The 14672-nt window shown below is 36.7% G+C and overlaps 1 protein-coding gene and 1 long non-coding RNA gene across 8 annotated transcripts in view; one reads left to right on the top strand and one right to left on the bottom strand.

Annotated features, from left to right (window-relative positions):
- Positions 1-14672, bottom strand: part of smarca2 (SWI/SNF related, matrix associated, actin dependent regulator of chromatin, subfamily a, member 2) — a 57816-nt gene that overhangs the window by 42590 nt on the left and 554 nt on the right. For all 6 annotated transcript variants that reach the window (XM_048189066.1, XM_048189069.1, XM_048189068.1 and 3 more), the window contains exons 2-8: positions 12769-13000; positions 12447-12576; positions 11209-11541; positions 10456-10554; positions 7759-8026; positions 2009-2135; positions 466-639 (exon numbers count right to left, since the gene is read on the bottom strand). In XM_048189066.1, the coding sequence (XP_048045023.1) occupies positions 466-639; positions 2009-2135; positions 7759-8026; positions 10456-10554; positions 11209-11541; positions 12447-12576; positions 12769-12993 (1356 nt within the window). In that variant the 5' untranslated portion in view covers positions 12994-13000. The remainder of the gene's footprint in view (positions 1-465; positions 640-2008; positions 2136-7758; positions 8027-10455; positions 10555-11208; positions 11542-12446; positions 12577-12768; positions 13001-14672) is intronic.
- LOC125267443 overlaps positions 13483-14672 on the top strand; it is a 58833-nt gene continuing 57643 nt past the window's right edge. For both annotated transcript variants that reach the window (XR_007184672.1, XR_007184671.1), the window contains exon 1: positions 13483-14296. This is a non-coding gene — a long non-coding RNA (uncharacterized LOC125267443). The remainder of the gene's footprint in view (positions 14297-14672) is intronic.

The raw sequence follows: 14672 nt of genomic DNA, 5'->3' as shown, positions 1-14672 counted from the left end.
CAATCAAAGAGCAAAGTCACTTTAAAATTTCTCATCCATCTGTGCTTTAAACAGGTCATATAATGCTTTTCTTCCTGATGTTTTTTAATATTAATGTTTTTTTTTTAAGAAAAAATACAGTAAAACCAGTAATACTGTTAAATATTATTATAATTTAAAATAACTTTTGTCTAGTTAATATATTTTAAAATGCAATTTATTCTTGTGATGGCAAAGCTGAATTTTCAGCAGCCATTACTCCAGTCTTCAGTGTCACATGATCCTTCAGAAATCATTCTTTATGCTGATTTGCTACTCAAAAATGTGATTCCTCATGATATGACCATATGAAGCACCTTTATAAGTTAGTCAATATGTAAGCACATGAATTGTGTATATGAGCATTTTGCTGTGGGAGATCTGTCTATTGTTTTATCAGCAGATTATTGTGTGTTTAGTCCTTTTATTTGATCATTCATTGATCACCTGGTGTTTCTGCCGGCGTTTCCTCTCTTGCTCGATTTTCTGCTGCTTCTCTAGTTTCTCTGTCATGCGAGCTTCTCTCAGCGTCTGTCTCTTGCTGCGCTTATAGGCCTTGGAGTTCAGGGCCGTCTCCAGAGTTGTGTCTCGGCGCATGCAGGCTACAACATCTAGCCTCAGCTGAAAGAGGGGAAAAAAAAATAAAAAATAAATCAATCATAGTCATCTGTGGCAAAATGCATTGAGCTAATGAGCTTCATCAAATGATAATCATATTCTGATGCATTTCACACATATTTTGTTCATAATTGTTGTTAATCATAGCAGAACAAGGCAGTGAATTGTGAGGAGACAGTGAGCTACGGATACAACAAGGGTGCCCTCTAATGGTGTGTTTCATTGCACAGTATAAATTAAACATTCATAGCACAACTTTGGACACTATCACCATCCACACAATGTGAATAGGACAAAGCTCAATAGGACCTGTAAATCGAAAATATGCATGAGCAATTTTCATTTGGCTTATTGTAAATTATTTAATTACTTGTAAAGCAATGGCATATGTGAGAGATTTTCATTAGAAGTGTCTCCCAATTTAATAAGAGTGTAATAAATTACCTGAAATATGCTTTTATTTTATTCATTATATGCACCAATGAAAGTCAATAAAAAGTAATAACATATTTTCCTTACATCTTGAATACATGTGAATGTACAAATCTTAATATTATATATATATATATGTATATATATATATATATATATATATATATATAAAATAAAATCACAAAAATATTATTTCATAAAGGTTTTTAAGAGTTGCACCACATTACATTAATATTAAAAAGCAGTTGACAAGTTTAAAGATTATGCTAAACTACTACTATGGTCACAATTACATTTTACTTGTATTCTCCCTGAAAAAATATCAAAAGTTTTACACAGAATAATAACGTTTATACAGAAATTAAAAACATGCTCATCATTAAAGGTGCATTATGTAAAATTTTCTGTCCACTAGAGGTTGCTAGAGGCCTATTCAAAACAAAGGCGTAGCTTGATGACGGCAAGTTTGAGTGCAGAATCTTGGGACAATATGGTCTTCACCTCACAGCCGGTTGAAAAGAATCAGGATAGGACTCGGAAAGAAATCGTGTTCATGGATGCGATTATTAACATTACTGTAGTATGAAGCAGAGCAGGACCGAGTGTTGTGGGAGCTGAACGAGGCTGCTGGAGCGATTGTTAATGATAGACGAATGCAACACATGCCGCGAGCAGCGGAACTTATTATGCCACAGTCGCCGGTGCTGCTTCCGCTTTTCTGGTCATGAGTATGAGGTAACAGTGCTTTTTATCATATTAGATACATTTGAGTGTGTTGAAACGTTACTCTGTGCGTTCGCTCAGCGGCTGCTGTGAGACACTTGTTGAACACTGGTTTTTGGATATTTTACTGCAAAATTCTTACATACTGTACCTTTAAGGAGGTGTAAATACAATGTCCTATGAAAGACAAAAATTGAGTGTCATGTCATTGACAAACCTGCCGCTGGAAGTTGAGCAGTCTTAAGGCCTTCAGCTCCACAGTAGCTTTCGTCCTCAGATCAGGTGGCAGCGACCCCGGCAGATTCTCCAGCTCCTGAATTCTGTGAGCAATCCTGGCCTGAAGCCTTTGAACAGAAATGAGATTCCTATCACGATCTGTTGGGGTTTTTTTTTTAAATAACAGAGATTTCTAATGTTCATTAAGTGAAAAAAACACACAAAAAAACTGTCAATCAAGCACATATCACCAGATTTATTGTTGAACAGAGATGTCTCTGAAGGTGAACTTTCTAGACATTAATCATTTCTAGTAACCTCAGAGATCTCCAGAAGTATAAATCACCGGGAAGATCTGAAACCTTCACTCCATAAAAAAAATATATAGTACAGACAGTTATTAAAAAAAAAAAAAAAAGGTGTGTGGTGGTGACCTCAAGGTACATCAAACAATCAACACATTTCTGTTGTTTCAGACAGTGCAAGCCAGTGTAATCATCCAAGTTCTGCGGAACTTTAAGAAACCTCAGAGGACTCCTCTCCCTCCTCTAACATTCATGAAAGCTCACAAAACCCCCCAAAACAACAACAATAGTTCTGACGACATTTAAGAGACTGGAGAGCAATGAAAGATAGTTTGTTTGGCTTGAATCTGTACTTTAATTGTCTCAAGAAGAGTGAGATAGGAAAAACAGGATCAATGGACTAAAAAAAAAATACCTTCAAAAAAGCATCCTAATTTTAGGGAAATGGCTGTTTATTTTACAGTTTTTCTCAGTCGCTTTGGTGCATTTCTCAGATCACAAAACTATTCGTTCAACCGCCACATCATCAAGTCACTTGTTCACAAAATAAAAGCAATTTCTCTTTTTTTCTTTTTGCAACTGCTTTGGTACATTCATGAATTGGATATGCACAATTGTTTCCTACATTATCAATTGCTTATGCTATGTTGATATTATACTGGTTTCCTGTTGAATAGTCTTACCCCTAGGCATTAAACATCTAAACATCTAGGCATTAGTTCCTTGCATAAGTCATTAAATGCAAAATGGTTGAACTAGTTTCGTAAACTGTCAAGCATATACATTTCTATCAGCCTTTTTTTGTAAATGTGTCCTAAATTGATGAATTGTGGAGGTGAATCTGAATTTCACTAATGAAGGGAAATGTAAACAGCTAGATCAACCAATCATCAAACAGAAGTCAGAAGTGCATCTCATGAAGCTTAATTTAGCAAACATATACAGACAGAGCACAACACAGAGTTACAAATTCTGACAATGGAAAAACAACAAGGAAACAAACAGGGTCGACAGCCAGGAAGAAGAAGAGGAGTAAGGATGCGTGGTGGAAGGGTACGGAGGCAAAACAGTGGAAGAGGTCAAGATTGCTGGGAGAACAACCGTGTTCTCAATCATTCAAACGTTTGTAGACAGAACAGGTGTGTAATTGGACAATGTTCACTGTACTGTAATACTGTGTACTTACTGTAATGTTATATTACAGTAGACCACTTGCATTTTGCATTAAAGACATAATGTAACATATACAGTATGTGTGTGTGTGTGTGTGTGTGTGTGTGTGTGTGTGTGTGTGTGTGAGAGAGAGAGAGAGAGAGAGAGAGAGAGAGAGAGAGATTTTTTCTGAAGAACAGAGCTCAGTTTAACTGCTCAGAATAAACAAGAGACTCATGAACAACCATCACACAACAACAACAAAAAAACACTCGTAGATCATCCAGGTAACCACACACAGTATTAAGAATCAATGGTTCACAAACTTTTGAACTGGGTCATTTTAATAAATTTAGCTATTTTTTTGTCTTATGGATTATATGTAAACATCTTATGTAAAATATCTTAATCATGACAGTACTAAATAAAAAATAACATGCATTTTGTATGATCTCTCTATTTTGTTACAATTTTGCACATTTTCACAGATTCTGCAAGTGATTCACATACTTATTCTTGCAACTGTACATAATAAAAACTGAGAAATATGTCATTAATAGCCATAAAATAAGTAAATTAGCCAATTTTGTTTAAATTAAGGATTGCAGAAATGAGTACACCCTAGATTTAATTCAACAAATGTATACTATTCTAGTACTTAGTATGCGCTCCATAATTTGGAATATACTGCTCTGACCCTTCTTGGCACGGAGTGTACAAGTTCATGAGAAATTGTTACATCTGTCCTGTTTAACTCCTGGATGATGAGCTCCTTAAATGCCCTGATCTTTAATGGGGAGTGTTGCTCAACTCGTCTCTACAGAATCCCCCACAGGCGCTCAAGAGTGTTAAGATTGAGTAGTATACATGTCCACAGAAGGTTTTTCACCTTGGGAGAATGCATATCCTCATTGTCATGTTGAAAAAATGCCCAACAATGCAAGGAAAGAGGAAAGGGTAACATATTCTGTTTCATGTTTGTGTATTAAATTACATAGTGGTGTGGGAATTCATGACAGCATTGATAAAGCACAACTCCCTCACACCTTCAGCACTCATGCATCCCTATATAAGAGCTTTACTACAACTGAACTTTACTGTGGGAACCAGGCACTTCTCACTGTACTCCTCCTCTAGCAACACCATGACATTTTGGATGCTGTTTGATCCAAAATGATTGATTTGATCTCATAAGACCAGAGTATTGATTCCCAGAATCTATATTTTGTAAATATGGGCTTTGGAAATGGCTAACTGACTTTATCGTGCTTTGGCTACAGTAGGTAGTTCCAGCGAGAACAACCATGCATGTCATTTCTGCAGGCTGCATCTTACTCTGTGAGGTGAACAGTCACTCTTTTCATAGCTTTTGCTGGCTCTGAGACACTCGCTTGGTATTTCTCCTGCTCTTTGTCTAGCAAAAAATCCCTCATCCCTAAATGAAAGCTTAAAATGAAGGCCTGCTTATTTCAGGGGCCTTGTCACAAGTCCATTGTTTTTGAATTTCTGTGTTACTTTTGCTATATTTTCACACTTAAAACAATGATTTGGTAATCCTCTTGTACCACTGTCCTCTTTTGTGCTGAGAAATAAGTCTCCTGACAGTTCTATCCCAAGTGCTTCCATTGTTGTCAGCATTAAGTCTGAGAATGATTCAGTGGGCTATATAACACTTTTAATTGTCAAGAAATTACTTCTCTTTAAATGTTTTGGTTCAACATACTTACCTGTTGATCAAACATTGCCTTAAACTTTTAAAAAAATTATTTAATTTTATTTAGTAACTTTTAGGAGGGTGTACTCATTTTTGCTATACATTTTACAACATTTTATCACCTTGATAAGAAAATCTTATTTTCCTGAATAATTTTGACATGCTTCTTTGGTAATTGATTTGGTGGAACATTATATCTCTAAAGAACCCTAACATGTCTTCTAAGTAATTGAGTAATTGCTGACTTTCTGAAATTTGAAAAGTGAAAAGAAAAGTGACTAAGAAAAATTGTAAACCATCTTAATGTCTCAGACTTTTTTTGAAAAGATATGGACCAGTCAGTAGAGTAGCTACATGTACTGTATAACTCCAAAAAAGGTTCCACATCTAATACTTATTTCATATTTTAAATGGAGTGTTTAAATTAGAGGGCAAAAACCAGGGTAGAAAATTGCCTTTTATTTCTAAATAATGAACAGTTTTTGATGTAAAAATTGTCTAACATTATAAGTGCACTTCAGGAAACATCATAAAATAAAATAAACAAATGCAATTAATGACCCCATTAAAGGTGCAATGTGTAAAATTTGGGAGGATCTATTGACAGAAATTAATGATGGGAAGTTCGGATCATTTTACCAACTTTTGAGTCTCGTTCAGCAAAATGAACAAATCTTTTTTCGAGTCATTTCGTTAATTTTAGCAAAATGTAATTAAAATGTTACGTGTTACTTCCCCAACACATCTACTACTTACGCAAACGTTGATCACACTACAAACAATACAAAACTACAATGCTATAAGATACAGAAAAGATCAATTCATTCTTTACCTGGGTCTTCAGTTTATGATAAGCTCACCTCACCTCTTGTCTGACAAGTCTTCGGGTTTAAGTCATTCCTTAATCACGTGACAGGCAGCCCCATATGCTAAACCAATGCAGTCTGAGCCGGAAAGAGAATTGATTAGTTCATCTCATGAGTCTTTCGGGTTTTTGAGTCGTTCCTTAATCACGTGACAGACTCATACGCTATTTCTGACATTTCTGTCACTATGTTTTTGTTACTGTTTCTTGAGGATCTGTGGTGTGTTATTATTTTATAAATAAATAAAACCCTGTTATAAATAAAATATTAATTAATGTCTTTTTGACTGTCTATCTGTACATAAACACTACGCTATATAATAATATAATAATCCAAGCCTACAATACAAAGTATTTATACTCCATTATGTTCATTTTTACTCCAATTTTGAGTTTGCCGGTATAATAATTGCTTTTTCTAGGCAGACTTGACATATTGGTCTAATATATGTATAAGAAGATTGCTCAAAAAGAACGACTCAGAAACCCAAAAGACTCATGAGATGAACTAATCAATTCTCTTTCCGGCTCAGACTGCATTGACTGAAACAGGTGAACTACTACTAGCAGTACAGAACCTATAGAATATTGCGCATGCACGAATCACCCCCCCGAGATGACTCGTTTTTCCTGAATCGTTCAAGAACGACACATCACTAACAGAAATGCAATAAAATATGCAAAACTATGTTTTTAGTGGTGTATAAAGACCTTACATAATGAACCGTTATGTTTTTATTACCTTAGAATGAGCCATTTCTATCTACATACACCACGGGTCATCCTTCCATGTCAAGTCTTCATTTTGCGCTGACATTTTTCTACAGCAGCCCTAAATGGACAAACACTCTAAAGAGGGCGTTTCATCACTATGTTATTCTTCTAAATCGTTCGTGTTTTTAGAGGCAGCTTGCATCATCACTACGTTAAATATACACGAAGAAGTAGTAGTAGTAGTCGTCTTTTTATTAGAAGCAGAGACCGTTCTTTGTTAGAAGTAATTTTCATCATGTGGAGTGCTCGCGGCCGGCTGCACACCCCGTCCACGTGCAGCCCAAATTTGGAGACCGCGCAGACGGTGCGCATGCAACAGCGCATGCACAAGCAGGATAGAAGAGTCCACTAGGTGGCAATACGCACAGTACTGAGCACAATGTGCAGTCGTCGAAAAAGAGTGTGTAAAGCGATTCAAAAACAAGATGAGCAAACTCAGAAGCATGCCTTCTCCATCGTTTTTGATTCCTGTTCTCTTGGTGTATCTTCTGAACTAAGTTGCAATGGTGGATGCACTATTTTTCTTCTCCGATCCTGCCAAGCGAATGTCCCATAGATGACACGATGTCTGATAAAGAGTATAGAATTTTTTTTTACTGCGCATGTGTCGAATTCGGTCATCCGCGTGCATCCGTGGTTTAGTATACTTTGAAAGATGCGCGGGCGTGGAAAACTAAGTATACCCGGGGCTAAAGAAGGAACCTCATTACTTGACTGGATAACTTACTCTCTGCTGTCTCAGACGACGACATCTTTGACTTGTGTCAGCCAGACGGCCACCGTAGCTTCTCTATTTTGCTTCGAAAGGGAGGGGCGAGCTGCCGTTGGTTGCAGTTCACAACATCACCACTAGATGCCGCAAAAATTTACACACTGCACCTTTAAAGCAAGTGTAGATTGCTTAGTGTAAATTAAGATGAATTAAATTATTAATTACATACCGGTATTCTCTCTCTTGCAAGAGTTCGACAGGGTCCAGACCCTGAGGCTTCTGAATCGGGGTGATGCGATTCTGTTTTTGCTGGAGCTGGATGATGAGAGAGGGCTGGCCTGGTCCAGACGGTGGCTGAGGTTGGGGTTGGGCGGTGAGAGAGGTGCTGGGCACAGGTTGCGTGCCAGTGGGGGCCAGCGGGGGAGCTGGAGACGGTCTGCCACTGGGAGCTGGGACCGCCAGCTTCTGTGGAGTGCTGGGGGTCTCTGCACCTTGACCTGAAAGGACAGGAGATGTGGTTTGTGAACATCTTGTGAGATTTATCAAAATTTCACGTCTATCAAAGAAATGCTACTAAATCCAAAAATGCTTTAAGCTTCTAGTGATTCACAATGCTGTTGTCAGTACGATCAATATAATGCACCATAATGAAACGGCATAAGTAATGTAATTTATATATTTCAGTAGTCCATTGTTGTTAGGATGTTTGATCATACTCAGAGCTGTTGCTGACAGGTTTCAAGACAGTTCAAAGCACAGTGTGAACTGAGGTTTACTTCTGACAAAAAATCTTTACAAGGACTCTTATGACCTGTTTCAAGCCAAGTTCAATGCCTTTGAAGAAAATGCATAAAGGGCATGCAGTCCCTAAATGAAAGCATGCACACAAGAGATGATACAAGAGCATGTTCAGAAGAACAAAAATGTCTCTGGATCTTTATTTCTGGCTAATCAGTTGCTGAAACCGCCATAAGGGCATTTCATAAAATGCAGGGAAAACGTCAATTGACCTGAGATCAACTGAATCTTACAAAGCTATATCCAATAAGCACCGCATTAGAATTAAACAAGGCTAACTCGCCACTTGAAAAAAGAAAGATGAACAATGGTCTTTAATTTGTGTGAACTTCCCAGTGACATTCCCATAAAGATAACAATTCATAAATGAATCCACTGTCATTTGAAAGCATATTAGCGAGGGAATTTAACCTGTGTAAGGTTGTCCCTTGGCATTTTCATTTAAAAGTTTTTTTAAAGTTTCACTCATATAGAGCATTTTGACCATGTTTATGTGCACAAGAATATTATATATAAATCTGAATTTGTTCATATTTGAGCTGTAGCGAATAGAAGGCTGTATTACATTACATACAAACATAAAAAGGAATAAATTGATATATAGATTTTGTAAATGTCCCGTTTTCAGAAAGGTTACTGGCTTTCTTCCACAACTCAATTTTGTCTTCCATTTTTTATGGGCATAAATAGGATTGCTTTGATTTAATTATTAAATGCACCATACAGTAATATATGGCAAAAGTGAGTAGATTAGCGCAGCAGGACAAGAATGTGTATAAGTGTCTTAGTTACATCAAAGGTTTGCTCAAAATATGCTGATTATGTATACAGAAATATTCCAGTATGTAAATGTCTTCTTCAAGCTTGTGCTTTTACCAAATACCAGAATGTATTTGGATTTGGAGGAAAGCATATACTACATAAAACTATTGCGTTGGAATGTTAAGATCTGTTTTTATGCGTTTTTGTGGTTTTTACAGAACTTGACAATAAGGACTGCATGATGGCCCAGGGCCAGTGTGAAAGACGCTCGGGACAGTTGATGGAACTGTTGCTTGCCCGACTGGGCCATTGCTGCGCTGTCACGAAAGTTTATCATTTGCATGTTTTTAAATCTTGTAAATTCACACATTCAAGTGATTTTTAACCATTCAAATTCAATCGCAAGAAGACGCAAAAGAAAAACTCAATTTTCTGTGGGCACACACACAAAGAGAGCAGCGCCTCAGACAGCCCTGTGCTGGCATGCGAGTACTGAATTGAGTTCTCGTGTGCATCTTGCTCTTGCACAGAAAAATACACACAACAAAAGTATGTCATAATGTCTGTCTTAGCAATTATTCACATAAAAACTGTCGGTTATGCCTTAATGAACATAAAAAGATGAGAAAGAAAATGTATGTGTATACTATTCAGTTTACTGGACCCATGCATTTTATCTTTAAGTGACAGCAGCTTAATATACCTACATGCCGTTTGTGTCATTAATGTAAATCAAACAACAAAAGGCAAAGAGAAAATCACTCACTGATCTTGACTGAACAAATTTTGCAACTTTAACAAGGATTTATCTATATTTAATTTAATCAGTGAAAACTGTGTAGTGTTATTTTACGTTTGATAATTATTCAATTTCTGTTACCTGAAAAACTAAAGCACTGTTTATTTCATTTGTATCTTTGCTCTGTTGTATTTATTTTTAATTTGTCTATTTGTTATTATTTTATTACTGAAGACTCACTTGTCTTCAATAATTTTTGAAATTTATATTAGTTAGGCTTGTAGTTTTTGCTGTGGTATCGAAACTGGGATCAATCGACAATTGTGAAATTTCAGCGGTACCTAAAATTTTGGTGGCTTATATATACAATATTATAAATACAATATTATTAGAATAAATGGGTCAAAACAACAACAACAACATCAAATTCATTTTTATTTATTTTATTTTTTTATTTTTTTTTTGAACCACTGGCCCAACCAGTTAAATGGTAAGGTAAATGTGGGAAAAAGAATGTATAAAAATAAGGGCAGACAATATTTTTTTCCCACTGCACTTACATCTGTTTTTATCTGTCTGTCTGTATAATAAAATAAATAAATAAAAATAAATGCATCCCACACTCACCTTCAGGCCATGGTTTTGGCCCAGAGCTCTGGGTAAGAGTCTGCATGGCTGGAGAGGGACACGGGCCAGTTGCAGGCCCTCCATGAGGCATTGGCATACCTAGCAAAACAGAACGAAGACTGAATATTAATTAGGGAAAGAAGTGCAACACAAATCTAATATGATTACCAATTTTGTATGCAATTCTGACAGTTGGAACAGGCTTTAAATCATTATAAAATTAATAAACAACTTTCAATTTCTTCTCTTCCCTGTCAGACTCCGACACTGTTGAAGTTGTAAACACAGTGCAGCATTTCCAGGTTCTGCATCAGAACGCCGACTCAGTAATGGCTGACGATGTACGTGATGCATTGGCTGACGCATACATGTGATGCAGATGCAGGAGTTGGCCAACACAGAGCTGGCGTTCTGATGCAGAACCTGGAAGCGCTGCACTGTGTGTACAATGTCAACAGTGTAGGAGAATGACAGGGAAAGGGAATAAATTATTAAATAAAGTTTTATTTTAATTTTAACATCTTTACTACCTTTCTGGACCTTGAAATTTGTTATGACATTGCTGTGTATAGGGAGATCAGAAACCTCTCGGATTTCATTGAAAATATCTTAATTTGTGTCCTGAAAATGAACAAAGGTCTTATGGGTTTGGAACAATATGAGGGTGAGTAATTAATGACAGAAATTTCATTTTTGGGAGAGCTAACCCTTTAACTTACTGGCTAACACCAAAATGGCCAAAAACATATTCACCTGGAGGTCTGTTGTAGGGGCCAGTGTTAACGGGCTGCTGCTGCATGGTGGGGAGGCTTCTCTTGCCCTGCACAGCTAACTGCAGATTCTCAGGCAGAGGCTGACCACGGCCAAGGATCTTGTAAGCCAGGATCTGAGCCCTGAGTTGCTGTAGCTGGACAGGGCTGAAGGCAGATTGACCCCTAGCCTGCTGTCCCATCCCCTGCGGATCCATGGGCATCATGGGCGACTGACCCTGAGACATTTGCGGTGGGGTCGGCCCTCCTCCTGACATAGGGCTAGACACATGCTCCGGCACCTGGCCCATTGGCGAGGGATGAGGGGACAAGTATCCTAATAAGCAAAACAAAAAAAATGTGTATCCTGTATTTATGACGCTGACTGCTGTTAACAGTTTAAAAATTTAAATTGGTCAGTTGTTTGTTTTTCTTTTGTTTTGATATTTTTTTAATCTAGTTTTTCCTCATATTTTTCATATTTTTGTAGAAAATTCCTCATACTGTATAATGTGAGTGAAAATGTATTGATATTTCTCAAAAGTTCTGTTTTTTATTTTTATTTTGTGCGTACAAATTTTAATTTGCAAAAAAAAAAACATGCATACGTAAATAATATTTATGGTGCAGTCACATTTACCATTGATCTGTGAAATTTCGTGAGAAAAATCTGCATGCTCTGGAGTTTCACATGAGTCCAAAAAGGTTCCCCACACAGATTTTGAAAAGCGTTCAAGTTGGTTGGACAAATTTGTTTCATGCATCTCGACACTATTGACAATGAACCTTTATGCCCATAAAATTTTGATGAAATTTCAATAATGTGACCGCACCTTGAAGTTACTATCAACAACTTTTAAACTATATCTTCATTAAACAATCGATGACTGTTAATTGCAGAATATTTAATTATGAACATTTAAAGATTAATTTAGGACTGTAAAAGGTACAGATCAGAGAAAGAGTTCCCTTGGTAATGAAGACAGTAAAGGACAAAGGATCATAGATATGAGCATATGAGGATAATTCATTAGTGTAACATAAAGGCAGCACCAAATATAAGTACACACAAATAAATAAATAAACATTATCAGATAATTGTCTTAATTACCTCTGAGGCCACTGTAGACTAAAATCCTTCAATGTGAAAGAATAAGAGCCTCTAAAATTAACTATAATTAAGGTTAAAATTATAACAGCTGAGTGCTTTGTTATTATAATGTGGCTTATTTGTAATTGCACCTTGACTGTGTTGATCCATAGGGCTCTGTGGAGGACCCATGCCACTGTGCAGAGATCTCATGCCCACCCCCTTCATCTGGCCATAGTGCATATCGTCTCCCATCCCCTTCTCATGCATTCCCTCCATTGGCTAAACAGAGGCAAGAGATTAGTCATACATACTGAAGGCATACTGGGCTGGCAACATCAAAAAGATTTTTGAAAGTTTGAACCTGCAACAAGTGCTTTTACATTTACATGTATTATTTTTTTATGTTTTTGCATTTACTAGACAACTATTGATCTATTCTAATATTATCAAATGTCAAAAGCAATCCTCTACCTTATGCATCGGGTGCATGTCCTGTGGATACTCTCCAGCCCCTTGGCCCTGCATGGCATGCGGGACGCTTGGGGGCCCTGGGCTGGGGCCCATCATGCTGTGTACGGAGCCAGGAGAAGGGCCGGGTCCAGGGCTGGGCCCTAGGATGGGCCCCGGAGACAGGCCAGCACCTGGTGAGGGACCAGCATGGGACATCCCAACCGGTGGCTCATTGGGGGTCGACATCGATCAGCTAAGAATATGGGTGGAAACGAAGAAAAGCTTGAATCAACTGTAAATGAAGGATTCTCACTATCGTCCAAAATACCAAACATTGTTTGGCATCCCGAATTACAGCATTTTACATTTATTAGTTATAAAAAAATAAGCAAAATAATACAAAGTCAAATATATTATATGAAAAGAATGGTTTGCTTAAAGCCACTGTAAATTGCTAATAAACTTAAATGGATAGTAATGAAAATTCTTTCATCATTTACTCCCCCTTAGTTGTTCCAAACCTGTATAATTATTTTTTTTTTTTTTTGTTCTGCTGTTCACAAAGGAAGATACGTATTTGGAAGAATGTTAGTAACCAAGCAGATCTCACCTGCCATTGACTGCCATAGTAGGAAAAAAAAAATTATGGCAGTTAAGGGGGGGGGCGAGATCTGTTTGGTTACAAACATTCTTACAAAATATCTTCCTTTGTGTTCAGCAGAACAAAGAAATGTATACAGGTTTGCAAAAACTTGAGTGGGAGTAAATGATGACAGAATTTTCATTTGTGGGTGAACTATCCCTTTAATATTATTAATAAACTATATATTAATGTGGAAAGTTGCTACGTTGTTTTTCAAAGCTACAGTTAGGCTAATTAATTTAATTAGCAAATGGAATAAAAAGGAATTAAAGCAAATGGAATAAATGTTTATTCTTATGATTAATATATGGAACTATGCATAACATTTGTTGTCTTTTATCATAAAAAAGCAATAATCCAAGACAGGCTGTGCATTACAGGCTTATTGCATCATTATATAAATAACCTGAAACCAAGTTCTGTCATAATACTGAGGAAATGTATGCAGTAGCATTATGATATTTCAGGGTCGGAGTCTTTTTGACTGATTTTCTAGCCTGGAAAACAGCATTTTGAAAATTTCTGATTTTTATATGTTTTTCATGATTTGGGGAACCCCAATACTAGTAGTAGTACCAAATGGAAAATGCCCAAACCAGTTTTTATTAAATAATTTACATTTATATTCTAATATTGCTTTATTATTTTTATTATTACTAACTCGCCCACTCAAATAAAGTAAAACATACATTTCTGAATCAGAATTATTTTTTTCAAATCTTGCTTTATCATTAATTACTATTAAAAACAATCACATAAAGGAAACATGCAGAGAGGGTTAAAATAGAGTTGTTCCAGCGTCATTTGCATAACAATGACAGCAACAACCCGCGCTGGTCTCTGACACGCCCCCCCCCGAGCATCGCTTCAGAAAATGAACAGGATCAAAAGACGCCAATAATGACGGTAAGGGTGTAAGGGAATGCACAGGGTGAGATAATGGTACACTTTTATCATGTAAAGGCACGTTAACATTTAATTACACCCTCTATTTAAAATTACAGTAATTATTCGCTATCTATGAACGATAAGAGTTCATTCACGCAAAGCTTCCCAAACGGAAGAGCAAGGAATAAACAATCCGTTGCTGAATACACAAATGCAGGCCTATGTTTAATGTCAAAAAGCATAATGGCGAAAACTTAAAGGAAAAAAGCAACTATTAATTAGGAGTAGTCAATGTCACCCGGCCGCAATATCATAAGCAAAAAGCTTATTTAAAAAAAAAGAACCAATGCAATTAATCAGTAAACAAACATATAGTTTGTTATATGGAGAGAGT

The sequence above is a fragment of the Megalobrama amblycephala genome, linkage group LG4 (assembly GCF_018812025.1).
Source record: "Megalobrama amblycephala isolate DHTTF-2021 linkage group LG4, ASM1881202v1, whole genome shotgun sequence".
In the NCBI taxonomy this organism is placed as follows: domain Eukaryota; kingdom Metazoa; phylum Chordata; class Actinopteri; order Cypriniformes; family Xenocyprididae; genus Megalobrama; species Megalobrama amblycephala.
This window is presented reverse-complemented; position numbering and strand designations above follow the sequence as displayed.